We start from the raw sequence: 27176 nt of genomic DNA on the forward strand, positions 1-27176 counted from the left end.
ATGGTAACCCCCTGTATGAAATTCCGCACCAAGGAATAAGTAGCCAAAGGCTTCTGAAAGAAGATAGCAAATGCTGAAACCAGACCCTTGATAACACTCAAGGCCAGCTTCTGCTCAACTCCCTGTTGCAGAAAAGCCAATATTCGGGCTACCGAATAAAGATGTAGATGGAACCCAAGGGATTCACACCACACAATATAAGACTTCCATGTACGATGTTAATCTTTCTGGAAGTCGCTTTCCTTGTTTTAACTAGAGTAGGAATAACTGAAGCTGACAATCCCTTGTCCTTCAGCACCTGGGTCTCAATAACCAGGCCGTTTAAAAACCAGCGATCGCAAAGCAGGATGGAAGATCGGTCCCTGAGACAGTAGATCCTCCCTGAGAGGAAGTCTCCACGGGACGTCCGCCACCAGTCTTACCAAGTCGGCGTATCAAGCTCGACGAGGCCAGTCCAGAGCTACCAGGATTACTGGAATTCCTTCCTCCTCTAGCCTGCGAAGAAGTCTTGGCAGTAACCCAAGAGGAGGGAAGGCATACATTAGCTGGTATTGCCCCCACGGGGTGACCAGTGCTTCTGCGGTCTCTGCTAGAGGATCGCGGGAGCGAGCCACGAATCTCTGTACTTTTTCTGTTGAATCGTGATGCCAACAGATCCACATCCGGGGTGCCCCAACGTAGGCACAACTGGTGGAAAACTTCTGGATGGAGGGACCATTCCCCCTGATCCGGAGTCTGACGGCTGAGATAATCTGCCTGCCAATTTTCCACCCCCGGAATGAACACCGCAGAGATAGCTGGAACAAATCGTTCCGCCCAGCGAAGAATGCAAGCCACTTCCTTGGCCGCTCGGACACTCTTGGTGCCCCCCTGGTGATTGACATAAGCCACGGCTGTGGCGTTGTCCAACTGGATCCGAACCGGGCTGCCCTGGAGCTGCTCGGTCCAGTGAATCAGACAAAGTCTGATCGCTCTCAGTTCCAACACATTTATCGGTAACCTGGATTCTTCCGGGGACCAAAGTCCCTGAACGGATAACAGACCGAGAATTCCTCCCCATCCGGATAGGCTGGCATCCGTGGTCACTATCGTCCAATATATTGGCAGAAATGACTTTCCCTGGCTGAGTATCGGAGACTGAAGCCACCAGACCAGAGACTCTCTGGTCTGTTTGCTCAATCGGATCCGATAGTCCAGAGATTCCGGATTCCGATTCCATCTGAGAAGTATCTCTTGCTGAAGAATTCGGGTATGGGACTGGGCAAATGGGACTGCTTCGAAGGAAGCCACCATCAAACCCAGAACCCTCATGCAAGTCCGAAGGGAAGACCAGCTGTTGGATAGTAACAACTGGACTGCTGATTGAATCTTCCGGAGTTTCCCTACCGGAAGGAAAACTCTTGTCCTGAACGTGTCTAGAATTAGACCCAGATATTCGAGCCTCTGGGTGGGAACCAGAAATGACTTTTGCTGGTTCACCAGCCACCCGAATTCCTGTAAAGAAATTATAGTAATTTCTAGGTTTTGTAGCAGGGTCTGAAGAGACTCTGCATGAAGCAGGAGATCGTCTAGGTAACCTAGAATCGATATGCCTCTTTGGCGCAGTAGTGCCAACATTGGGGCCAACACCTTTGTGAAGACCCGAGGAGCCGTGGCGAGACCAAAAGGTAACGCCACAAACTGATAGTGGTTCTCCCTGCGAAAATGGGAATGTGAAGATAGGCGTCCTAGATTCTATGGACGCTAGGACATCCCCTGAATGGAGGAAGGCTGCTACTGGATTCCATTTTGAATTTTCTTATGTTGAGAAAGGAATTGAGTGCCCTTAAGTCCAGAATTGGACGCACTTTGCCCTCTTTCCTGAGAATTGTAAATAGGTTTGAATAAAACCCTAGAAAAAAACGTTCTGTCCAAGGAACGTGGACTACCACTCCTTGTTGTAGTAAATCCGTGACTGCTCTCCGCAGACCTACTAAACGATCCGGGGATAGTCGGATATTGGAAGGGAAGAATCGCGCCAGTGGGAGAGAGCGAAACTCGATCTTGTACCCTGATCTTATGATTTCGCAAACCCACTTGTCTGGGATTCTGGAAAGCCCTGGATCCGGGAACCGGCGAAGACGTCCCCCCCACCCCAATTATGGGTGGGGGCGCACCTTCAGGCTTTGGTCGACTTATCTTCAGGTCTGGAGGGGGCGGGCTTTTGCTTGCCCGACCAACGTCCCCTGAAGCCTCCTGAAGGAGCTTTGGAGGACTTAATTTTTTCACCCGCGGGGCGAAAAAACTTTTTGCGAGCAGAGAAAGAAGGCCCTCGTCTTTGACGAGTTCCTTTACCCTTAGCATTTTGCGGTAAAAAGGTGCTCTTTCCACCCGTGAGATCCTTAAAGCGGTTGTATCCCGCTTTTTGACACTTTTACCTACAGGTAAGCCCATAATAAGGCTTACCTGTAGGTACAAATAATATCTCCTAAACCGGCACGGTTTAGGAGATATTTACAGTGCATGCAGCCGCTCGCGCGAGCGGCGCATGCGCTTTGAAGGTCCGGGGGGACCTTCAATTAACTTGCCGGGAGCTTGCCGGAAAAATCACTCCCGCGCGCATGCGCGGGAGTGACGTCATCGCGGCTCCGGCCAATCAGCGCGCTGGAGCCGTCTCTTCCGGCCAATCAGCGCGCCGGAGCCGCCGAACCCGGAAGAGACGACGAGGGATCATGGCAGCGCCCGCATCGATGTCCGGGGGTCCGTGTCGGGGCTTCGTTTTAAGGTAAGTTAAACATAATGGGCTAGTATGCGATGCATACTAGCTCATTATGCCTTTGTCTTGCAGGTTTTTTTTTTTATTTTTTTTTATAGGGTTTACAACCGCTTTAATGATCTCATCTAAGTTGGCTCCAAATAAACGCTCTCCTAAAAAGGGGGTATTAGCCAATGCTTTTTTGGAACCTTGGTCGGCTAACCAACCTTTTAGCCACAGTGTACGCCTGAGAACCACTGCTGAAACTGATGCTCGCGCCAAAAATGGAGTGGCGTCTAACGCCGCATCACACACAAACTGTAACCCCTGTATCATCTGTTCCAACAAATCTGATACCGCCTGGGGGACCTCTTCTAAGTCCCGGCGTAACCATTTGGTCCATTCGGTTACAGTCTGCAAAACCAGCCCAATAGCAATTATTGGTCTGAAAGCTGATCCAATCAAGGAAAAACGTGGTGCGAGACATAGTTTCTATCTTGCGATCCACCGGATGTTTTAAAAGACGAAGCGTCTTCTAATGGAATAACCGTGGCTTATTCAATCTAGCAATTGGTGAATCCACCACAGGTGGTTCTGTCCATTTCTTAATGAGGGTTTCCTCAAACGGATAACGTCTGTTAATGCGTTTGGAAATAGCAGAAGTGCGTTTTGGCAGACTCCATTCTTCTTTGATTGGATTGCCCAAACATTTGGGCAATGGAAAAACCTTCGCCACTTTGATGCGTTTTTTAGTCCCAAAAGGGGATTTCAGTTTCAGCTATTTCCGATGGAGTACCCTGTAATCTTAAGGTTTCTTGAACAGATAGAATGAGTGCGTTTACCAACGCTTCCTCTCGGGCTATGGCTGATGCCGAAACATCCTCCTCACTGTCTGAAGAGACAGTACCCGAGCCACCAATCCCAGATGAGGTACCTGCAACTGCAGAAATAGGCTCAGATTCTGAATCCGAAGTTTCAGATAATATGGGGTTAGGCGGGGGCTTGCGCCCTGTCCCTGACAAGCCACTTCCACCCGGGACACAAAAGTTTCCATAATAGCGGACAATGATTGAATTGTCAGTGGGGTGCTGGAGGATCCTGCAGACCCCTCGAAGGGATCTGGTGGAGATACATGAGTGGCAGGGTCCATGTTAATCCAGGAAACTTTGCCAGTAAAAAAGAAAAAACATCTCTTTTTTTTTTTTTTTTAAATAAAAAATACCTCTTTTTTTTTTTTTTATGTGTATCCCCCTAGCGCAATAGCGCCCCTCAGAGTACCTGCTTCTTGATCCCCACAGAGAGAGAGAGGGACCCTCAAGGCTCACCACCCGATGCAGAGAAGTTTCCAACCAACTGCAGTCAGCGTCTGTCTTTTACAGACTGGAAAGAGCTGTGTTAGTTTTCCCGGGTAGAAGGACGTGGCTCCGCCCCCTGTGTACGCCTTCCGGCGTTCCCAGCTCTCCACGAGGTAGCTGGGCTCATCAAACATGGCCGCCCCCATACAGGAGACAATAGACTCCAAAAACATGGCGGCCGGCGTGACCTGAGGACATTCATGCACCCGGTCTATGGCAAAATGGCGGCGGACTGCCAAAATCGTTTTTCCCAGCACATCCACCTGCATCTCTGCTAAATGGCGGTTTATCGATCTGCAGGAGGTACACTACAATTAAGGTAGGATTATACCTCCTATGTCTGCTGTAATACTACAGTCTGCTGGGTAGAGTGTTAGCTCTCAAACCAAGTCCACTTCCCACCAAACACATGCTGTATTTACAAGGGGGACTTTTAGTGTCAGACAGATACTGACCTTGTATGGAGGGGCCCATAATTCATACTGCCTCATAACGAGGAAAAAAGGGAACGTTTACTCACCATACCGAACCGACAGGCACCCTCTCTTCACAATACCCTCTCCACCGGGGTGGGGGGTTGTGGACCACTCTGGACGCCTCGACTCTCTGGTTCCTGGCGTCCAAGCGAGACTTTTAACTCGCAAGGTCAGTCCCTCCAATGGGACTCCGTCGCGGCCGACCCAGCGCGGAGCTCTGGTCTGCACGCGCTCGTAGGCAGAAACCGGGGTGACCACTGGATCTCAACATCCAGCCCGTCGCCCGGCCCCGCATACTTACTTGAATGTGTCGCGGCCGACCAAGCGCAATGCAATGGTCTGCGCACGCTCGTAGGCCAGCTGGGGTGACCACTAGTGTCGCCCAGTCCGGCATATTTGCTTGAAGATCTCACAGGAAAAAACACTGGAGAAAACTACCTAAAAAAATATATTTTTTCTAAAAAAATCTTGCCAGGACCAGAGATCCCAGCAAGGAACTTAGGTCCTTACTCCTAACTAGACAGAAAAAAACCGATGCCTTGTAGCAGAGAGAGGGAGGATATACCCTCTGGGACTGCCCCTAGGGTGGAGCCAGAACGTTTTTTCTTTCTGCCTAGTCCTACTCCTGCGGAGACAACATAACCCAGTTCTTGTGAATCAAGAAGACTACGTCTGTCAATGAGCGACAGAGAAAATTACATTTTTATTTTATTTATTTTTTTAACAAGAAGCGGCATCACAGCGCTACAGCGCACCCTGGAGGTCAGGCATGCACTAATGAACCCCCACAGAGAGGGAGCGACTACCTTCATGACTCACTGTCCCCAGATAAGCAATCAGATCAGGAGGGTCTCAGCGGTGGCTCAATGAAAGGAAGTGAGCCAGGGAATTGCCCTGGGTGAAGGGAGGGGCTAACACCTCCAGGCACTCCCACCAGCCTTCACAGCAAGAAATCCACTGCAAAATGGCCGAAAATGGGTGTACCAAGATGGCTGCCGCCATAGAAGCAGACGGAGGCTAAAAGAAAATGGAGGCCCTGCGTGGGAACGCGGTAATCTGGACCTACAGGGTGACCCCCCGCCAGCCAACCTACACAATCCAGCTGTAGGAACCTCACAAAGGCGCACCCCCCCCTCCGGATCGGTCAAGCGTCGCGGACGGTGCACTCCCTGGCCCCCCCCATGCGGCCTGAAAAAGCGGTCCCAGCCCCAGGTAGGTCTGACTCACCATTTTCACTGCACATGCTCAGAAAGCCGAGTGGCCGTGATTACACCCAGCGTGAGCGCTGCCCTCCGCTGACATGGACTTTTTGTGCCTGATTCTTTCTACGACAAGTGAGTGGATTACAATAAAGTCTGCATTTAGAGGCGCCCCTGTATGCTCTTTTGCATGCCTTATAGAGATCGCTTCTGCTCCTTACATGTGGCTGGCCCTAAAGTGCTGACATTCCTGTGGCCTTGCAATCACATCACCTGGATGAACTTATTCATCCTAGCCTAGCACTTAGACTGTGGACTTTTTAACACAGATAGCCTCCAGCTCCTGTAGGTGGTGATATAACCCTATGGTCAAAAAGGAAGAAAAGCTGTATTCGTCAATAAACACAAGAGAAAAACTGTTGCTGTAACTGCCAAAAACGTCTGAGCTGGAGTTTGGCTTTAAATCCTATCTCTAGGAATACTAGGAATTTAAATAGCTTGAAGCAAGCAGATCTAAACAAACTCATTCCTTTGCTAGGAATTGGGGGAAGGGGAATATGAATAAAACGTAATAAGGCTATCGGCAAGGTAGGTTTATAACATATAATAAAATAAATAATGTGTGAACACTTCCACCACATCATAGTAATGCAATACAAAGAGCCGATGCCCCAGCTTCCCTAAATATAAGGGAAAAAGTCAAAAGGGGGGACAGTTGGGACTTTGAAGTGCATACAGGTGGTTGGGATATGTAACATGGCTATAATGATTATAAAAGTGGGTCCACAACATAGTGACAAAGAAACACAATTTAATGATATAGGTCATCAATGATACAAAAATCCACATAGGGCATAGGTACATACATATGGAAATGGATAAATATTGCAGTTAAAACAACAAAGAATATGGAGTATGGCAACTCCAAATTCATAATTCAGACAGACAGCAATGTTGATTGCAGAAAGTAGTATAATATTGAATAGGTTCACATCATAGAATGTTGAAATTCCAGGTGATTAAGTATTTGAGTATATGGTAAACATCATAACCTCAACGCGTTTCGTGGACGCATATTGCCACTTCATCAGGAGTAGATGTTTATAAAATTATAAGAAAAACATAAGTAGGAAAAAAGGATCATGTTGATGAATGCCAATTAGAATGAGGAGGAAGAAACAGGGGGGAAGAAACAAACCCCGATTTCACCCCAACACTTACGTGATGGTACTGAATTGGTACTGAAACTGTGTGGGCTTAGTATGTCCACCATGGGAGCTGAGGGCGCACCAGCAGGCGGGCAAAAAGGACACATGTAGAGCATGGTGAGAATGTGCCAGGATATAAGATATGACTAGCCCAGAGTATGTAAGCGTATACAATATCTGTAGAGGAAAAATATATATTGTCTATACATATGGGTAAAATTGTAAAAATAAATATAGATAATTGTATACAATTAAGGGTGTCATAATGCTCCTAAGCGGAGTGTGATAAAAAAGAAAAGAATAGAAAGTGGATGTGGCAAGGGTGTAGAAAAATAGACTGTGGAAACACCAGACAGGTATGCCAAAGATAGATATGAGTGAAGGGGGGATTGAAGATAGCAATGCCCAACGCATTTTTTTTTTTTTTAATGGTTACATGGCTTCCTCTGAAAGGGTGGGGTGGAGAAAGGTGGGCGGATGATGTCACAATCTCCTCCACAACCAGCGAAAGCCTTGTACGAATTCGAAAAACGACAAGGCTATTGAATTGCAGAGCAGCTCTCAGCCCAACTTCATTCTGTTTCAGGCTTTAATTAGTTAGTAAACTCCATATAAAATTTCCCTCTACCCTGACTAATAATGCTGCTGTCCAAGGGAGTATCTGTTGCTACTCCATCCAGAATCCTAATATAGGAAGTGCAATACTGGATCAATAGGTGAAAATAAAGGAAAATAAGCTTAAAAAATAAAATTATTGCAGATACCACATTTAAGCTTTAGTAAGCTGTACATTTTAGCTTTTTGGTTTACCAATTTTTAATAAAAATACATATTTTTTTATATAGTAAAATTCAATTTTTTACCTTGCACACATGTTGTTTTCTGGTAACAGTGGAATTTCCAAGACTTTGGTGCTAGCTATGATCATTTCTTGGCTAGCAGTAGCTACCGTTTTCCCAGTGATTCTATGTACCTGGTAAAAGGCATGAGGCCTCAGGTAACGGTCATCAGCTGTTCCAATAAACATTTGTAGATTTACTGTTTTTTCGGTGTAACCTAGCAACTGAGAAAAAAAAAGTAGTGAATATGCAGCCTAGCATATAACAGGTATACTTTTTTTTTTGGTTTTGTCTGTAAAACTGAACCTAATTGTAAAATAGCTAGATTATAACCTCTACTCTAGGCAAGCCTCCTTACCTTGCTAAATCAGCTTTCCCTGCATTAAGTCATTGCATAGTCTCAAATTCCCACCTTTAAACCTGTTGTATCCATTTATTAGGCTCAAATCGACTGTCCAGTTAACCTGTAATCTGATATCAAATCACACTAAAAGCAAAACAAATAGATTTTAATATTTGTAAAACAGGATTTTGAACAGTCCTTTTGCTGGACTACATTAGAGGACACAGGGTTAATGCAAAGGCATCAGGGATTATACTACTGCTTACAACAAATTGGACACTAGCAAAGCTTTTAGTCAGCCACATACTTCCCATCCCAACCAGGGGCGTGCCAAGGGGTTAGCCAGACTGGCGCCGAGGCGGGGCGCAAAAAAATTGTCAGTATTAGCTGTGATTCTTGTCCCCTGCTCAGCCTGCACCCCTGGCGCCCCCAGGCAGCATGCGGCTCCAATCCCGGAGCCCTGTGTCCACTCCAAGCAGCAGATGGAAGGGGCAGGCATCCTGTGCTTCTTGCAACGGGCGTGGTGTGGTGGTGGGAAGGGGAGAAGTTGCGCTTGCTCTGCGGGTCGCCACCAAGATGGTGGGGGGCGGGGATCTGGGACTGGCCGCTCTGTCGTCTGACCCTCTGCTGCTGATCCTGTCCTACCTTGACTTTCGGGAGCTTCTCAGGTACAGAGAGCCGCTTTGTGTCCCCCGGGGAGCTGTGCTCAACAGGTGTCCTCCCTGGATATACTCCCCCCCACCACCCTCTGTAGTGTGCAGCCTGTATGTCCCCCGCCCCCTCATGACAGGTTATAATGTGCAGGGTCATCTGTGTCTTCATTGTACCTCTCTTCCCGTCACCCCCTCTCTCTCTCTCACCCCCCTCTTTCCGTCAACCCCCTCTCCTCTCTTTCCCTGTCACCCCCCTCTCTCCCTGTCACCCCTCCATCTCTCCCCATCAACCCCCTCTCCTCGCTCTCTGTCACCCCCCTCTCTCCCCCCATCACCTCTCCCTGTCACCCCCCCTCTCTCTCTCACCCCCCCTTCTCTCTCTCTGTCACCCTCCCTCTCTCTCTCTGTCACCCACCTCCCTCTCTCTGTCACCCCCCTCCCTCTCTCTGTCACCCCCCCTCCCTCTCTCTGTCACCCCCCCTCTCTCTCTCTGTCACCCCCCTCCCTCTCTCTGTCACCCCCCCTCTCTCTCTGTCACACCCCCTCTCTCTCTCTCTGTCACACCCCCTCTCTCTCTCTCTGTCACACCCCCTCTCTCTCTCTCTGTCACCCCCCTCTCTCTCTCTGTCACCCCCCCTCTCTCTCTGTCACCCCCCCTCTCTCTCTGTCACCCCCCTCTCTCTTTCTGTCACCCCCCCCTCTCTCTTTCTGTCACCCCCCTCTCTCTTTGTCACCCCCCTCTCTCTTTCTGTCACCCCCCTCTCTCTCTGTCTGTCACCCCCTCTCTCTCTCTCTCTCTCTGTCTGTCACCCCCTCTCTCTCTGTCACCCCCTCTCTCTCTCTGTCTGTCACCCCCTCTCTCTCTCTGGCTGTCTCTGTCAAACGCAGGTGGCGGCGATAATACAGCTCCTTGCCAAGGGCACTGGAGACTCTAGGTACGCCTTTGATCCCATTCCCATCATGTTCTAGTATTTTAGAAAAGCAGTACTAAGAACGGATCCCAAAGAGAGGAGTATCTATGTTCCCTGATGAGTACAACAATCCTGCTTTCTCTATTGTTCATTAGGGGAAAAAGGATCTATTCTGAGACAAGTGGGGCATCAAAAACAGTCCAAATGAGGGATTGTTAACCACTTGCCGACCAGCCGCCGTAGATTTACGGCGGCAGGTTCCATTGAATAGCCGTACCAGTACGGTGCTTTGCAAGAGCGATCGTGGGGGCGCGCATGCGCCCATTTGCCAGCGGGGAAACGGATTTACGGGGCTGGCGGCTGCGATTGCCACTGGGCACCCACAATCGCTCCCAGTGGCGACAGAACGGTGGTCTGCTGATATCAACACATCAGACCGTTGTTCTGTCAGCAATCAAAACAGGGCTTCTGTGTTCCGTCTATTTAGGAACACAGGTCCCTGTGTTGATTGTATAAGCCCATCCCCTCCACAGTTAGAAAACACCCCCTAGGCATATATTTTGCCCCTGGTGTAAGCCCCTTCCCTGTGTTATGGAAATTTTGTTAGGATTTTTCAAAATGTGTTTTATTTAACCATTTTAGGCCCGGAGGATTTTCCTGCTTTACGTCCAGACCACTTTTTGCAACTCGGCACTGCGTGACTTTAACTGACAATTGTGTGGTCATGCAATGTGGTAACCAAACGAAATTTACGTCCTTTTTTTCCCACAAACAGAGCTTTCTTTTAGTGGTATTTGATCACCTCTGCGCTTTTTATTTTTTGCGATATTAATAAAAAGAGCAAAAATTGAGAAAGAATTACATTTTCAACTGTCTTTTCAAAAATATACAATATACTCAATTTATGTCATATTTTGGCCAAAATGTATTTAGCTACATGTCTTTGACAAAAAAAATGAGCGTATTTTTATTGGTTTGCGCAAAAGCTATAGCGTCTACAAAACTATGGTGTAAATACTGAAATTTACGCAGCTTTAATTTCTGACTGCCTATCTCATTTCATGAAGTGCTAAAATGGCAGGGCAGTACAAACCCCCCCCCCCCCAAAAAATTACCACTTTTTGGAAAGTAGACATCCTAAGGAATGTCCTGAGAGGCCCGTTGAGCTCATTGAAAATTTCATTTTTTTTTTGTCACAGGTGTTTGAAAAATGATGTTTCATTTTGTTTTTTTTTTACACAAAGTTGTCACTGAAATTATATATTGCTCACACATGCCATGGGTATATGTGTAATTACACCCCAAAATATATTCTGCTGCTTCTCCTGAGTACAGGGATACCACATATGTGAGACTTTTTGGGAGCCTAGCTGTGTACGGGACCTCGAAAACCAATCCCCACCATCAGAATTTCAAAGGGCGTACCTTTTTCATTGCATTTTCTCATGTCTCATGTCATGACATCTGAAATGTCAAGATACCACAAACCGCCCCCCCCCCCCCAAATGACCCCATTTTGGAAAGTAGACACCCCAAGCTGTTTGCTGAAAGGCATAGCGAGTCCATGGAATATTTTATATTTTGCCACAAGTTTTAGGAAAATTACAATTTTTATTTTAACACAAAGTTGTCACTAAAAGATACATTTCTCACACACGACATGGGTACACACATTAAATGGGTATATGTGGAATGACACCCCAAAATACATTCTGCCGCTTCTCCTGAGTATGGGGATACCCCATGTGTGAGACTTTGGGAGCCTAGCTGTGTACGGAACCCCGAAAATCAATCACCTTCTTCAGGTTTTCTAATGGCGTACATTTTTGATTTTACTCCTCACTACCCATCACAGTTTCGGAGGCCCTGAAATTTCAAGATGGCACAAAACCACCCAAATGACCCCATTTTGCAAAGTAGACACCCCAAGCTATTTGCTGAGAGGCATGGTGAGTCCATGGAATATTTTATATTTTGTCACAAGTTCCGGGAAATATATTATTTTTTGTTTTTTTACACAAAGTTGTCACTAAATTATATATTTCTCACACATACAATGGGTATATGTGAAATGACACCCCAAAATACATTCTGCTGCTTCTCCTGAGTACAGGGATATCCCATATGTGAGACTTTTTTTGCAGTCTAGCCGAGTACAGAACCCCAAAATTCAATCACCACTTTCAGGCTTTCCAAGGGCGTAAATTGTTGATTTCACTCCTGACTACCTATCACAGTCTCGGAGGCCATGAAATGCCAAGACAGCACAACCCCCCCCCCCCCAAATGACCCCTTTTCGGAAAATAGACACCCTAAGCTATTTGCAGAGAGGCATGTTGAGTGTATTGCAGATCTCAGTTTTTGTCACAAAGTTTTGGAAATTGAAAAAAAAAAAAAAAAAAGGAGGTAAAAAAAAAAATGCATTTCCCTGTTTTTTCTTCATTTTCCCCCCCAAAAAAATGAGAGCTGCAAAATACTCACCATGCCTCTCAACAAATAGCTTGGAGTGTCTACTTTGCAAAATGGGGTCATTTGTGCCATCTTGTCATTTCATGGCCTTCAAAAGTGTTATAGGTAGTAAGGAGTGAGATCAACAATTTACGCCCTTAGAAAGCCGGAAGGTGCGGATTGGTTTCCAGGTCCTGTACATGGCTAGACTGCCAAAAAGTCTAACACATGGGGTATCCCAGTACTCAGGAGAAGCAGCAGAATGTATTTTGGGGTGTCATTTCACATATACCCATGGCATGTGTGAGCATTACATAATTTACTGACAACTTTGTGTAAAAAAACAAACAAAAAAAAAATTAATTTCCAGAAACTTGTGGCAAAATATAAATGATTCCATGGACTCATCATGCCTCTCAGCTAATAGCTTGGAGTGTCTACTTTGCAAAATGGGGTAATTTGGGGGGTTTTGTGCTCTCTTGAAATTTCAGCGCCTCTGAAACTGTGACATGTAGTGCAGAGGTAAAATAAGCAATTTACGCCATTAGAAAACTTGAAGATGGGGATTGGTTTCAGGGTTCTGTACGCGGCTAGACTGCCAAAAAGTCTCACACATGGGGTATCCCTGTACTCAGGAGAAGCAGCGGAATGTATTTTGGGGTGTCATTTCACATATACCCATGGCATGCGTGAGCAATATATAATTTAGTGACAACTTTGTGTAAAAAAAAAAAAAAAAAAATTGTAATTTTCCTGAAATTTAGGGCAAAATGGAAAATACTCCATGGACTCAATATGCCTCTCAGCAAATAGCTTTGGGTGTTTACTTTCCAAAAAGGGGTCATTTGGGGGGTGTTTGAACAGTCCTGGTATTTTATGCTCAATCTTAGCAACACATCACCCACTCTTCTAACCACTTGAAAACCAAGCCTTTTCTGTGACTTTTTGTTTACATGAAAAAATATATTTTTTTTACAAGAAAATTACTTTGAACCCCCAAACATTATACATTTTTTAAAGCAGAGGCCCTACAGAACAAAATGGTGGATGTTGCAATTTTTTTTGTCACACGGTATTGGCGCACACATTTTCCAAACGCAATTTGTGCGTAAAAAACGGAATTTTTGTAAAATCTTACCTGTAAAATTCCTTTCTCTTACGTCCTCCGACAGTCGCCGCCTCTTCATATTCGTCACAATGGGGACGTCCCAAAGCAGTGCAAACATGAGGGGTGGGAAACGCAGTCGCGCCCAAAGGCAACGCCGTCTCCACATCAGAGAAAGGAACCTTACCAAGGGAAGGAAACCAGCTGGGCAGCATGAAAAAAGGTGCTCAACAGGAGCAACAACCCAGGAAAAAAACAAATAACCTAGGGATAAAATTATATCCCAAACAGCCAAGGGCCCAAAACAAGGGACCCTAAGGAACTGCCGCACTAAGAACCTTGCGGCCAAAGGAAGCATCAGCCGATGCCTGAACATCCACCTTGTAGAACTTCGTGAAGGTGTGAACGGACGACCAAGTCGCCGCCTTACACACCTGGACCACAGAAGCCCGATGATAACAGGCCCAAGACGTACTCAGAGACCTGGTAGAGTGCGCCTTCACAGGCATAGGAGGAACTTTTCCCTTCAAAGCATATGCCTGTTCAATGGTCTGTCTGATCCATTTGGCAATGGTAGAAGCCGACGCTGCCATGCCCTTCCGAGGACCCTCTGGAAGGACAAATAAGGAATCCGACTTGCGAAAGGATTCAGTCGATTTCAGGTAAACCCTGATCGCCCGAACAACATCCAGGGAGTGCAAATCCACCTCCTTCGGATGCTTGGGCTTCGCGCAGAGCGAAGGTAGGACAATATCCTCATTGAGGTGAAAATCCGAAATCCTCTTCGGAAGAAAAGAAGGATTAGGTCGCAAGACCACCTTATCCAAGTGAACGACCAGATACGGAGACCTGCATGACAAAGCTGCCAGCTCCGACACCCGGCGAGCCGAAGTGATCGCCACCAAAAAGGCAACCTTCTTGGACAACATGGACAACGAGATCTTTCTGATCTGTTCAAAGGGAGCATGTTGCAACACGGACAGAACAAGATTCAAGTCCCAAGGAGGCAGGGGTTCCCTCCTAGGAGGGACCAGATGTCGCATCCCTTGGACAAAAGTGCTAACCAAGGAGTTAGATGCCACAGGACGTTGAAAAAGAACGGCCAACGCAGACACCTGACCCTTGATCGTAGCCAGCGCCAAACGCTGGTCAACACCCGTTTGAAGGAAGGACAACACCCTAGACACAGAGTACGTGCGAGGGGAATGCCCCCTGGACTCACACCAGGCAAAATAGGCCTTCCAAGTACGGTAATAGACCTTCCCCGAGGAAGACTTCCTCGCGTTGATCAAAGTGTGAATGACCTCAGGGGAGAGACCCCTACCCTTCAGGACCTCGGTTTCAACAGCCAGGCCATCAAAACCAGCGACTGTAAAGCAGGATGGAATATCGGTCCTTGAGACAGGAGATCTTCTCGAAGAGGCAGACGCCACGGGACGTCGACCGCCAGATTCACGAGGTCTGCGTACCAGGACCGGCGAGGCCAGTCCGGTGCCACAAGAATCACTGTGTGCGGTTCCGAGGTCAACCTGCGAAGGAACCTGGACAGCAGTTGAATCGGTGGGAATGCGTACAGCAGTCGGTACTGATGCCACGGAGCTACCAACGCGTCTGACGCGTCTGCCCGAGGATCACGTGTCCGCGCCACAAACCTTTTCACCTTGTTGTTCAGACGAGACGCGAACAGGTCCACATCCGGAAGACCCCACTTTGCGCACAACATCTTGAAGACATCCGGGTGAAGTGACCATTACCCCTGGTCCAGGGTCTGGCGACTCAGATAATCCGCCTGCCAGTTCTCCACCCCCGGAATGTGAACTGCCGTTATCGCCGGGACGTGTGTCTCGGCCCAAGACAGAATGACGGCCACCTCCCGAGCCGCCCGGGTACTCCTGGTGCCCCCTTGATGGTTGATGTAGGCCACCGCTGTGGCATTGTCCGTCTGCACCCGAACCGGACGGCCCTGCAGCCTGTCCATCCAACGTCGAAGGCAGAGATTTACCGCTCGTAGTTCCAGAATGTTGATCGGAAGGGAGGACTCCTCCATCGACCAAGTTCCCTGGGCGGACAGAACGCCCAGAACACCACCCCAGCCCGACAGGCTGGCATCCGTGGTGACCACCGTCCATGAGAGAGGACGAAAAGACTTGCCCCCCGACATCGTCGGGGACTGGAGCCACCACAGAAGATCCCTTCTGGTGCGATGACTCAATGAAATCTAGAGTTCCAGAGATTGCGGTCCCCCGTCCCACCTGGACAGGATCTCCGCTTGGAGACCCCGCGTGTGAAACTGGGCGAAAGAAATCGCCTCGAAAGCTGAGACCATTAATCCCAAACAGCGCATGCACGTCCGGATGGACGAGCACGGAACGTCCCTGAGGGACCTGACTTCTTCCTGAAGAGACCTGAGTTTGTCTTCCGGCAGGAAGACCTTCGCCTGGACCGAGTCCAGAATCATCCCCAGGTAGGGAAGACAAACCGACGGGCACAGCGTCGATTTTGGAAAGTTTATCGTCCAACCAAACTCCTGCAGAGTTTGCATCGTGACGGACAGGGCTGACACCAGACCCTGGTTGGTCGCAGACCGAACCAGAATGTCGTCCAGATACCCCAGGACAGAGATGCCCTGGGCTCTCAACAAAGCCAGAACCGGTGTAAGCACCTTGGTGAACACCCGTGGAGCCGAAGCGAGCCCAAAAGGCAGCGCCACGAATTGGTAATGATCCTCCGCAATGGCGAATCGAAGGTACCTCTGGTGACCCTCGAAAATGGGGATGTGAAGATACGCATCCTTCAAGTCGATGGAGGCCATGAACTCCCCCGGAATCAGGGCAGCCACCACCGACCGCAGGGATTCCATGCGGAACTTGCGAACCCGCACAAAGCGGTTCAGAGCCTTCAAGTCCAGAATCGGACGCACCTTGCCCTCCTTCCTGGGCACGGTGAACAGATTGGAATAGAACCCCCGAAATCTGTCCCGACGAGGTACCGGAACCACTACCCCCTGAGCCCGCAGGTCCCGCACCGCCAGGTGCAGATCCCGCAAACGCTCCGGAGACAGTTGAAGATTTGAGGGAAAAAATCTGCTCCCCGGCCGAGAGAGAAAATCGATCTTGTAGCCAGATCGAACGATTTCCTGAACCCACCTGTCCCGAACACGGGCCAGCCAGGGTTGAAGAAAACCGAGCAAGCATCCCCCCACCCCAGAACCGGGTGAGGGCGCCCCTTCAGGCCGCACTGTTGTGGGCAGCGGATCCGGACTGGCCGGACTTCTGCTTACCTGTCCACGGCTTCTTCTGGGAGCCTTGGCCTTTGAACGGCTTACCCCTTATAGTGCGACCGAAAGGCACGAAAGGAACCCTGAGCGGGCCGAAAAGAAGCGGTCTTCTTACCAGGAGCCGCCTTAGCCTTGTGGGATTGGGGCAAGAGCGTGCTCTTACCACCCGTGATCCCTTTAATCAGTGTATCCAAGGAATCGCCAAAAAGGCGAGATCCGTTATAGGGTAGATTAGCCAAGGTCTTGCGCGAAGACTGGTCCACAGACCAACACTTCAGCCAAATCAGGCGGCGTGACAACACCGCCACACTGTGCACATGTGCAGCCAACGGAACTATATCCAAGTCCGCATCACACAAATACATGACACCCTGATGGATTTGATCCACCATAGCCAACGTCTCTGGAGGGGCAGAGTCAGCCACCAGGACGCGCCTAAGCACCTGCGTCCAATTTGCGACAGCCTGAGCTTCCATAAGTGAAGCAAAAATAGCTTTGAGCATAGAACCGGTAACCGAATAGGTATGACGGGTAAGAGACTCCAGTCTCCTGTCCGTGGCATCCCGGAACACCGGCGTATCCTCAGCAGGAATCGCAGTAGACTTATTCAAAACCGCTACCGCGTGATCCACCGGAGGTGGCACACACCAACGTTCATCAGTAGCGGGCGTGAAAGGATAACGCAGCTTGAACCTACTTGGCACAGCAAAAGGCTTCCGCAGATTGCGCCACTGTTCGCTAACAGCGCGCTGAAAATCATCAGTGCAAGGAAAAACCTGTGAAGACATGCGCCTCCGCTGCGTCCCATAGGAGGCTAAAACAGCAGGAGGACATGGCTCATCCTGCAAATGCAGTGTTTGTTTGATAGAAGCAACCAATTCATCCATGAGTGCAAGCTCTTCAGATGAGCCAGGGGGAGAATTATCAACCCCTTCCACCTCAGCCACCACTTCTGATCCCAAAAGATCCAGGGAGGAACGGGACCCCGATAAGGAGACCCCAGCCATAGCAGCCCCATCACCATCGCCCTCTGAATCAGAGGAAATTGAAACTCTGGGCCGTTTAGTGGATTGAGCAGCCACCAGCATTTGCACCTGAGCAGCAGGCCACAACAGCAGCCAAATCACCCCCTGGGGGGGAAGCAGCAGCCCCCTGGCTTCCCACCAAAGTGAGAGGAAATTTGTTTTCCTGAGAATCCATGCCCCCAAAAAAATATTGCAGGAGAATAAAGGGTAACTGCCCCTTTAAAAGCGCGTCAGCGCAGTCCACCGCACTCACACACCAGCACAAGCCGACCCCCACAGGGAAAAGCACAAACTCAGGCAAGGATTCAGGACAGAGAGGATAAAACCTGCAGAGACCACCGCTGCTGCTGCTGCCTCGATCGGTGCGCCCAGGAGAAGAGGAAGTGATGCAATACAGGGCGCTCTATTGAAGCCTATGAAGGGCTACAAGAAAATGGCCGCCTGCAGTGTCAGCATGAGGCCGGAGCGATCACCGCCAAAATGGCGGTGCTTGGCGCCGAAAACGCCGCTCCCGCCCACAGTGAAACACTAGGACACATGCAGTACAGTAAAAAACAAAGGCGGACCGCAGCAGCGGTCGCCGCAAGTATGCACAACATGATCCACATCATGTCCCGCAGCACACAGCCTGTCACACAGCAAAAGACAGCACACAATCTGACACAGAGACAGTGCAGTATAGCCCCCCTCCTTGCATTCCACAGAGAGACAGACAGGGAGTCCAACAGTGTGAACAGGGGCAGGGTTACACAGTCCCAGACTGACACCCCCCAAACAGACAGGTCCCCACACAGATACACTTACCTCCTAACTGGCGTGGGGAACCCGCACAAGCGATCAAGCCACTGTACATGGGACAGGGAGAGTCGCAGCCAGGACACAGGAGAACTGCGGAACGATACCGCAAGGCGTCCAGTGAGGTAGCCACCTCACCATAGCATCCCTGCAGCGAACAGGGATGGGTCGTTCATTATGCCAGGAAAAATACCTGACTGAACGCTCGATGGCAGGCTGGGAAGCCACTGACCCACAACCTGCGACCAGGGGGGTAAGCCCGAGACCCAGCCCGCATGATCCTCTTCATCAGGACTAACTAATGCTGACAAAAGAACAGCTAAGTAAAGAGAGAGAAAAAAACTCAAATAAAATCAAAAAAAGAGAAAAGGCTGAGACAAAATGCCCCAGCATAGAGACATCCAGCTACTCCTGACAAGCTAGACATTGAAACTGGGGTATGGATACAGGAAGTAGGAGGGTATTGACTGAGGGGACCACCCCCTGGGGGTGGGATATGTTAAAAGCCTTAATATTGACATATTCTGTTGCCTAGCTACTCCTACGGAGCAAAGGTCATAACCCCCCATTGTGACGAATATGAAGAGGCGGCGACTGTCGGAGGACGTAAGAGAAAAAACACTTTTTTTTATATTTAATGCAGACTAAATTTTTGTAAGATAAAATGGCCTTCACTGAGGGATATGCTTATAAATGGCCAGGATCTGGGGGTCCGCGGAGGCCGCGTCATACACGTGGCCCCCGTGAACCCTACAAACATCCTGAGTCAAAAGAAACTGACTGTGAATCTGACTCATCCTCCGTATCTATCCAGTCTGGCTTATCCAGATCGTCCAGTCATTCCAACATGGACGTTAGACCAAGAACCGACCCTAACATACGCAAACGGAGCCAACAAGAAAACGGACACTATACACCCCGGTCAAAAAAAAAAAAAACACCGGAAGGACAATCTAGATTTCAGAATCTGACAGGGGCTACAGCTATAGGACACCCCCGCAAACCACTTAACACCACCACACCAGATACACTGGAAGCACCGGACCCTTACTTGGGTGGTCTGGCTCTTCAAGCCATCCAAATGTTGCATCCCACACAAAACACAAATGGGAATACACTGGCCCTACAAGGTCTTACCACGAATTCCCAAATACAAAACTCACAACCGAATTCACTAGCCCCTCTCTTCACCATCACTTAATCCACAACTATCTAAACAGACGACACTAGATGCACATTTTTACCAGCCACAAGCACCAAATTTTCAAGGGGGTCTACCTCCCAACCTTCCCACTTAAAATTATCCATCATAAACCTAACCCCTTACACCTTTACTATGGAGGAACAGCAGGTTTTAGAGCTGGGGCTCACATTCTGCCCAACAGCATCCATGAACAGATACAAAACTATTAAAGATCTGTACCTATTCGCCAGAAATCTAACCTATCGCTATCTTTTTGACCCGGATAGGAAAAAGTGGCAACAGGAAAAGGAATTATCAGAGAGTATTAAGCATTTCTCCATGAAAGAATTTCGAGCATTAAGTGACCTCATTTTATTACTTGAAGAAAGCACTCCCTTGGACTCCCAATGCCCGAGCCAGGGGACTCAACCTATTACCCCATTGATACAACCAACCAAGTTTAAACCTAAATCTACAAACTTTCCAGATTTGACCAGCAACCCAAATGTATGGGCTTTCCTTACCGCGTGTGTCGGTGAAAAAAAAAGAAGCCAACTTGATAAAAAGCAAAATAATCTATCATACCAACAATCACAAGTATTGACTAGACTTAAAAACCACCCTGACCTGGTTATCAAAACGTCAGATAAAGGTGGGAATGTGGTCTTAATGACAAAACCATTCTACGAACAAATGTGTCTTGATATACTAACAAATTCAAATTGGTATAAAAAGATTGCTCCGTCAGTTACTTCTAGATTTAAAACGGAGTATCTTGAGCTGATTGGATAGGCGCACCAATCAGGTCTTATTATCAGGTTCCCTAGACAAGCAACCATTTACGCCCTACCCAAAACACATAAAAATCTCAAATCCCCACCAGGTCGGCCCATTGTCTCGGACATTGGGAGTCTGACAGAGAATGCTAGCAGGTTTATTGACTTTTTTTTTATTGCTCCACGTAATCAGTCTTCCATCTTGCATTAAGGATACTTCGGATTTCCTTAAAACACTTAATGATATGGTCGTTCCTCCCGATGCCCTGCTCGTGACTCTGGATGTGGAGGCTCTGTACTCCAGCATCCCTCACGAGCAGGGCATCAAGACGATACGTACCTTTCTATACGAACAGAACCATCGAACCTGGCCTTTTTGCAAATTTTTGCTACAATTACTTGCTTACATCCTAAAACATAACTGTTTTGTTTTCAACGGTTCCCACTACCTCCAGGTACAGTGCGTGGCCATGGGCACTTGTTGCGCACCGGCCTACGCCAACCTGTACCTGGGGGGGTGGGAACGACAAATTACTTCTGATGACGCCCTATCGGAGTTTTTTACTCATGTAGCCGTTTGGTTACGATTCATAGATGACATATTTGTAGTATGGACAGGTCCTAGACCCCTGCTCGATGAGTTAATTACAGCACTGAATGTGAATACATTCAATTTAAAATTGACAAGTACGATAAACCCATCATGGGTTAACTTTCTTGATCTTACAGTACATAAATTGGGCAACGGACATTTGAGTACGGATCTCTACCGTAAGGAAACCGCAGGAAATGTTAACCTGCATGCTTCCAGCGCACACCCCCCCCCCGGCATTAATTCGAAGCATCCCGTATGCTCAATACATCCGCCTCAGACGTAACTGCACGTCTGATGCCGATTTCAGAAAACAAGCAAATCTACTTCGCGATCGTCTTATACACAGAGGTTATAGCAAACGCATACTCAGAGATGCATTTAACCGAGCCGCAGGACAGAACAGGAATGATTTGTTGTTTAAGAAAAAAACAGTCTCTACTCAACCAACTGTTAAATTTATTACAAAATACTCAGTACATGCAGATGTTCTACGCTCTATTCTACAGAAACAATGGCATCTACTCTACAATGACTCCGTCATTAAAAAATATATTCGTGAATACCCCCAAATTGTGTTCAAACGCACAACTTCGCTGAGAGACCACCTAATGTCAAGCCACTATCAGTTACCACAAATTAAATCAGGGTCCCCTCAGGGTACATACAGATGCAAGCAATGTGAGTTCTGCCCCTGGGTGGAGGAATCCACACAATATCTACTTCCCGATGGTGAAATTTTCAGACCAAAGTTCAGAGCAGATTGCAGTACCCGCGGCGTAGTATATTTAATGTACTGCGCCTGCGGTACCTTTTATATTGGCAAGACAATTAGGGAACTACGCCAGTGGATCAAAGACCATGTATATGTATCAGCGGGGGGTAAAATGATTACACCAGTGAGCAGGCATTTAGATCTTCACCATAGATTTAACTCCAGGAAGGCCAGGTTCTTTGTTTTAGAAATCATCCCCCAGGACCCCCGCGGGGGTAACTGGGATAAACAGATTCTCCAAAGGGAAACCCTCTGGATTGAACGTTTAAATGCCACCCAAAGGCCAGGGATTAATGAGATGCAGTCCTACAAACCTTTTTTGTAGGCCTGACCTCCAAATCTTATTTGAGACGTGGAACCTATATTAGACCATATGCATCATCTGATTGTTCTGCGGATTCCTTCTGTATGCGGGAAATGTCAGACCCCATATTGTTGATAGGTTTCTACAGTGTGTGTCAATATACTCTGGCTTCCGTTGGTCACAGTCTGTAGACATTTTCTCCTCTTATCCCCCCTCTTTATCCCCCTCCCCCCCTTTCTTTCGCCCTCTTATTTACGTCCATATCCTAAGTGATTTATGTATGGGCTTAAAAAAGCTATTGAGCGTGTTGCTTATAGTAACTATCCAAATAGCTCTACCTTTTTAAAAGTTATACATTCCCCTTCCATCCGGCTTAATCTTCTTCATTTTGTACCTTTTTGTCACGGAACCATGAACCAGACGTACAACAACAGATAAGTGAAAATAAGAAGGCTTTATTGAAAATCAAGCTGTAAAGCAAAAGTCCAAACGGATGGCGAAACCGAGGCAGAGTCCCTGCGAAGCCAGAGGTCAGGAACCAGAAGGGTAGTCAGACGAAGCCGGGATCAGGAACCAGCAGGGTAGTCAGACGAAGCCAGGATCAGGAACCAGCAGGGTAGTCAGACGAAGCCAGGATCAGGAACCAGCAGGGTAGTCAGACGAAGCCAGGATCAGGAACCAGCAGGGTAGTCAGACGAAGCCAGGATCAGGAACCAGAAGCAGCAGCAGTCTTAGAAGCATGTGAACACAGGAGGACCAAGCAAGGAACTGAAGCCACAGACCTCCTATATATATGAGCTAGGCATCCAGCTCCTCCCAGTGGGAAGGAGGAGCCGCAGGGTGGGAGGCTACAAGAAACCCAGAAACCAAGATGGCCACCAGCACATGTCAAACGAAGGAGAACAGCAAGAAGGTAAGACCATGACACTTTTATTATTATATATGCTTTTTTATGTATGTATAAATATGATACAGTTATCCGTCAATATTGATGTATTATTATTGTTCTGTCTGTTACGATATATGATTCTTTTGGCTTGGTACCTTACAGTATGATGGTGATAAATAGTTATTTAGATTGCAATGTTTCTAGTGTCATAATTAACATCTATTTCTTTATGTTGCAGTGGTGACTTATCCCTTTTCATCGCCGTGTGGATCTTGCATGCGGTTTGGGCGGTGACCTGTGGTGGCGCTGCGGCATGTTTCTCTGGAAGACTTCCTTTGCTGACACATGTGCGGCCAGATAGGCCGCAGTGACGTTAGGCACTTCCGGTGCTGACGTCCTGCGGCACAACAAGCGGATGTGAGGACATCCGTGTCCCACACACACGCTTGTTCTCCCCATACGGACCCGCGATTACCGGCGCGACTCCTTGCCTGCCCGGTTTATCGCGAGGTTACGTCGGTGGGGTGTGGCCGGAGCGGTGACGTCACTGACGAGCCGCTCGGGGTCCACACCATAAAAAGGCCACACACTCTGGCCTCAGTATGGCGGCTGTTCCCCATCCGGAGTGGACACCATGGACGTATAGTACAGAACCGGTACAAGGTATTTACTGGGCATAGCCTATCTCATTTGAAATTCAATACTAAACTCTCTTTTAGAATACATGTAATATTATTTTATCTACATTTACTCCAGGCTACCTATACACCATTATCTATATGGTACATCTTATGGCTTCTCCCATTGAGTTTATGGAGACATGCTACCATAGTTTGAGTGTTTGGTAAGATACTATGCCTTTTGGCCACCTACGCTCTAATTATCACTCACGGACTATCCTTTGGATTTGGGGTGACTATCCTATTGCATGTCTCCATACTTGGTTTGGGGTTTATCTACGGTCTCCCCATGGGATTTCCCCTACCTGGCAAATATTTCTGCCGCACCATTATCTATATGGCAGTCTTTTTTTCTTCTACATAACTTTTAATTAGCTTTTTGACCATACCTTATACCTAGATATTAACTGATTTATTATATCCTCACCTAGGTGGCACCCAGGTCTTACCAACCCTGGGCCAGTCTTTCCCGTCCTATGATACCGAGCTCTGACTAAATCCATAAATGTCCCTTCCTTATTAACTATCAATTTTTTTGCGGTGACTTTTGTCCTGCATAATAAATATACAGGTATGTATAAAACCATTTGCTTGTTGGTATCTTTACTACCTATAGATAGCCATCTACAAAGCTTTAATGTGTGGTCCCCCACATGTGATCAATTGGGAAGCCTCCGGGGTGCATTGTCCGTTGCGCCCATGGGGTATCCACCGCCCATCCGCTTGTATATTCCTAATCAGTGATTGGATACGTTACAACTAACATACATGCGGTCCCCAGATTGTATTGGATAATTTAGATGACACATGTTTGTAAATAACCTATATGACTAGTAACCACATTTTTTGTTTCATACAGAATCCTCCACATTACTTACAATTAGGCTCCAGACGAAGCCTCTATATGAGGCGAAACATGTTGAGCAATTGAACCATTACTCTTTGTCACCATTATCTGATCGTATATGGGATAGTGTCTGCCATTGGATTGACCTCTGACAGCATCTCCGTTACGTATTTACAGTCTTTTTGATGATTAATAGTATTGTAATCATGTACAACTACACCTAGTAGAACGGCTGTATGTTATACAGTTGACTGGTCAGCCGTTTAGGCCCTAGTCAATTTTATATTATATATATATGTTCTCATTTTTTGTATTTTTTGTATTTTGTTTTTTTATTTTTTCCCCCTTTTTTTCCCCCTTTTTTTCCCCCTTTTTTTCCCCTTTTTATACGATATGGAATTAAAATAAAAATTGTTTTTAAAGTACTTTATGTGCCTGGAAAATCCTTCCTTCCCAATCTTCCATGACTTATATTTAATGCAGAAATACACTATATAATTCCAAATTGTTTGGTAAAATTTAAAATATGATCTTATGCCGAGTACATAAGACATCAAACATGACATGCTTTAAAAATTGTGCACGCCCGTGCAGCGGCAACAAACTACGTACGGTTTTAAAAGTCTTTACAGGTTACCACTTTGGACTTACAGAGGAGGTCTACGGCAAGTATTACTGCCCTTGACCTGGCGTTCGCGGCGATACCTCACATGCATGGTGCAATTGTGGTTTACATATGACACTAGACCAACGCTTGTGTGCGCATTTGCGCGCAAGCACGGGGGGACAGGAGGGCTTGATTTATTTATTTTTTTTTATTTGCTTTTCTATGTTATTTTGACACCTTTTCTTTCGTTTTTTTTTTTTTTTTATAATTTTTATTGTTATCACAGTGAATTTAAATTTTCCCCTGGACTTAGCACCGTGTCCGCTGCTCTGTAACCGGGGCTGCATGGGAAGGACGAGCTTCTCCTGAGAGGACCGGGACAGCGCTTCAAGGAGGAGTTTGGTGTTTTGCATTGGTTTGACGAGGAGGATCCCTGGACAGATAAGGATTTGGTGATGTGAAGTTCCCCTGTAGCTGATCGCTCACAGATCTTACAAGGCCTTTAACCATATTCTTTCTGGTAAGCTTACACCTAGCTTGCTTCACCGTGGTTTGTTTGGAGTGGCCTATTGGTGGTGGATTCATCATCCCTATACCTGCACCTTGGAATCCTCTTTCTGTGGACTGTTCTAATACCATCATACATAATTTGTGTTATTTTTGGACTGCAGTCTATGTTTTTTTTTTATTGCCAAATCCACAGTGTATCATTTGTTTAGCGCAGCTTTCCCAATTTAAATTTCCCCTATGATAAGCAATCTGTAGTGACAGGTACTCTTTTTTTTTAAAAAAAAAATTGGGGTCTTTTAGACTCTAGATCTCTCCCCTGACCTTAACGCATCTGACCACACCAAAATTGGTGTGATAAAATGCTTTCCCAATTTCCCAGTGGCGCTGTTAATTTCGGGCGAAACAGAAGTCATGAATTGCTCGCAGCTTCCGATATCTTAGGCCATAGAGATGATTGGAGCCATTCTAATTTCCAATCAGCTCTATGGTTAGATAATTGAACCACCAACTGCACTCTCGGATTAACCGGTGGGACAGGAGAGCCCGAGAAAAACCGTGGAAAGCGGCGGAAGGCAGCAGGAGGGGGGTGTAAAAGCAGTCTAGCGGCCAATTATCCGCTAGGATTGCTTTTACATGTAAGCCGACCGCTGGCTGTAAAAAACGATACCAAGATGATGCCTAAATCTGCAGGCATCATCCTGGTATAACCACTCAAAAGTCCAGCAACGTACCAGTACATTGCTGGTCCTTGTTTGGCATATAGTGTAGTTTTTTTTTTTCATGCAGCCTGTGGGCTGAACAAAAAAACTGAATTTTTGTAAAATCTTACCGTAAAATTCCTTTCTCTGAGTCCTCCGACAGTCGCCGCCCACTCATACAGTCTTCACCAATGGGGATGTCCCAAAGCAGTGTAGACATGAGGGGTGGGAAAACGCAACCATCAGAAAAGGCAACGCAGTACCCATCTCAGAGAAAGGAACCTTACATGAACAGAAAGGTAACCCTCTGGGCAACAAAAAGGCTCAACAGGAGCAACAACCCAGGAAAGCAAATAACCAAGGGGTAAACAACCCCAACAGCCAGGGACCCACATAAAATCCGGGTCCCCTACTGGACTGCCGCACAGAGAACTTTGCGGCCAAAGGAGGCATCCGCTGATGCCAGAACATCAATTTTGTAGAATTTGGAAAAGGTTTGCACTGACGACCAAGTCGCAACCTTGCACACCTGGACCACCGAGGCTTGATGCCGAAAAGCCCAGGACGCACTCACCAACCTGGTAGAGTGCGCCTTGACAGGGAAGGGTGGTACCCTTTCCTTCAATGAATAGGCCTGAACAATTGTCTGTCTGATCCATTTTGCAATGGTCGGCGCAGACGCAGCCATACCCTTCCGCGGTGCCTCAGGAAGGACAAAGAGGGAATCCGATTTCCGAAAGGATTCAGTCGACAGGTAAACCCTGATCGCCCTGACAACATCCAAAGAATGCAAGGCAATCTCCCTAGGATGCTTAGGATTCGCACAGAGCGAAGGTAAGACAATGTCCTCATTGAGGTGAAAATCCGAAACCACCTTCGGAAGAAAGGACGGGTTAGGTCGCAAGACCACCTTATCCCTATGAACCACCAGGTAAGGGGAGCGACAA

At 47.4% G+C, this 27176-nt stretch overlaps 1 protein-coding gene across 1 annotated transcript in view; it reads right to left on the reverse strand.

Annotated features, from left to right (window-relative positions):
- The window catches only part of NFATC3 (nuclear factor of activated T cells 3), a 973084-nt gene that overhangs the window by 571006 nt on the left and 374902 nt on the right, over window positions 1-27176 (reverse strand). Inside the window, exon 4 of the mRNA XM_082271077.1 lies at window positions 7836-8035. Coding sequence (XP_082127203.1) covers window positions 7836-8035 — 200 coding nt within the window. The remainder of the gene's footprint in view (window positions 1-7835; window positions 8036-27176) is intronic.

This window comes from Pelophylax lessonae, assembly GCF_965119305.1.
Source record: "Pelophylax lessonae genome assembly, chromosome: 10".
Taxonomy (NCBI): Eukaryota; Metazoa; Chordata; class Amphibia; order Anura; family Ranidae; genus Pelophylax; species Pelophylax lessonae.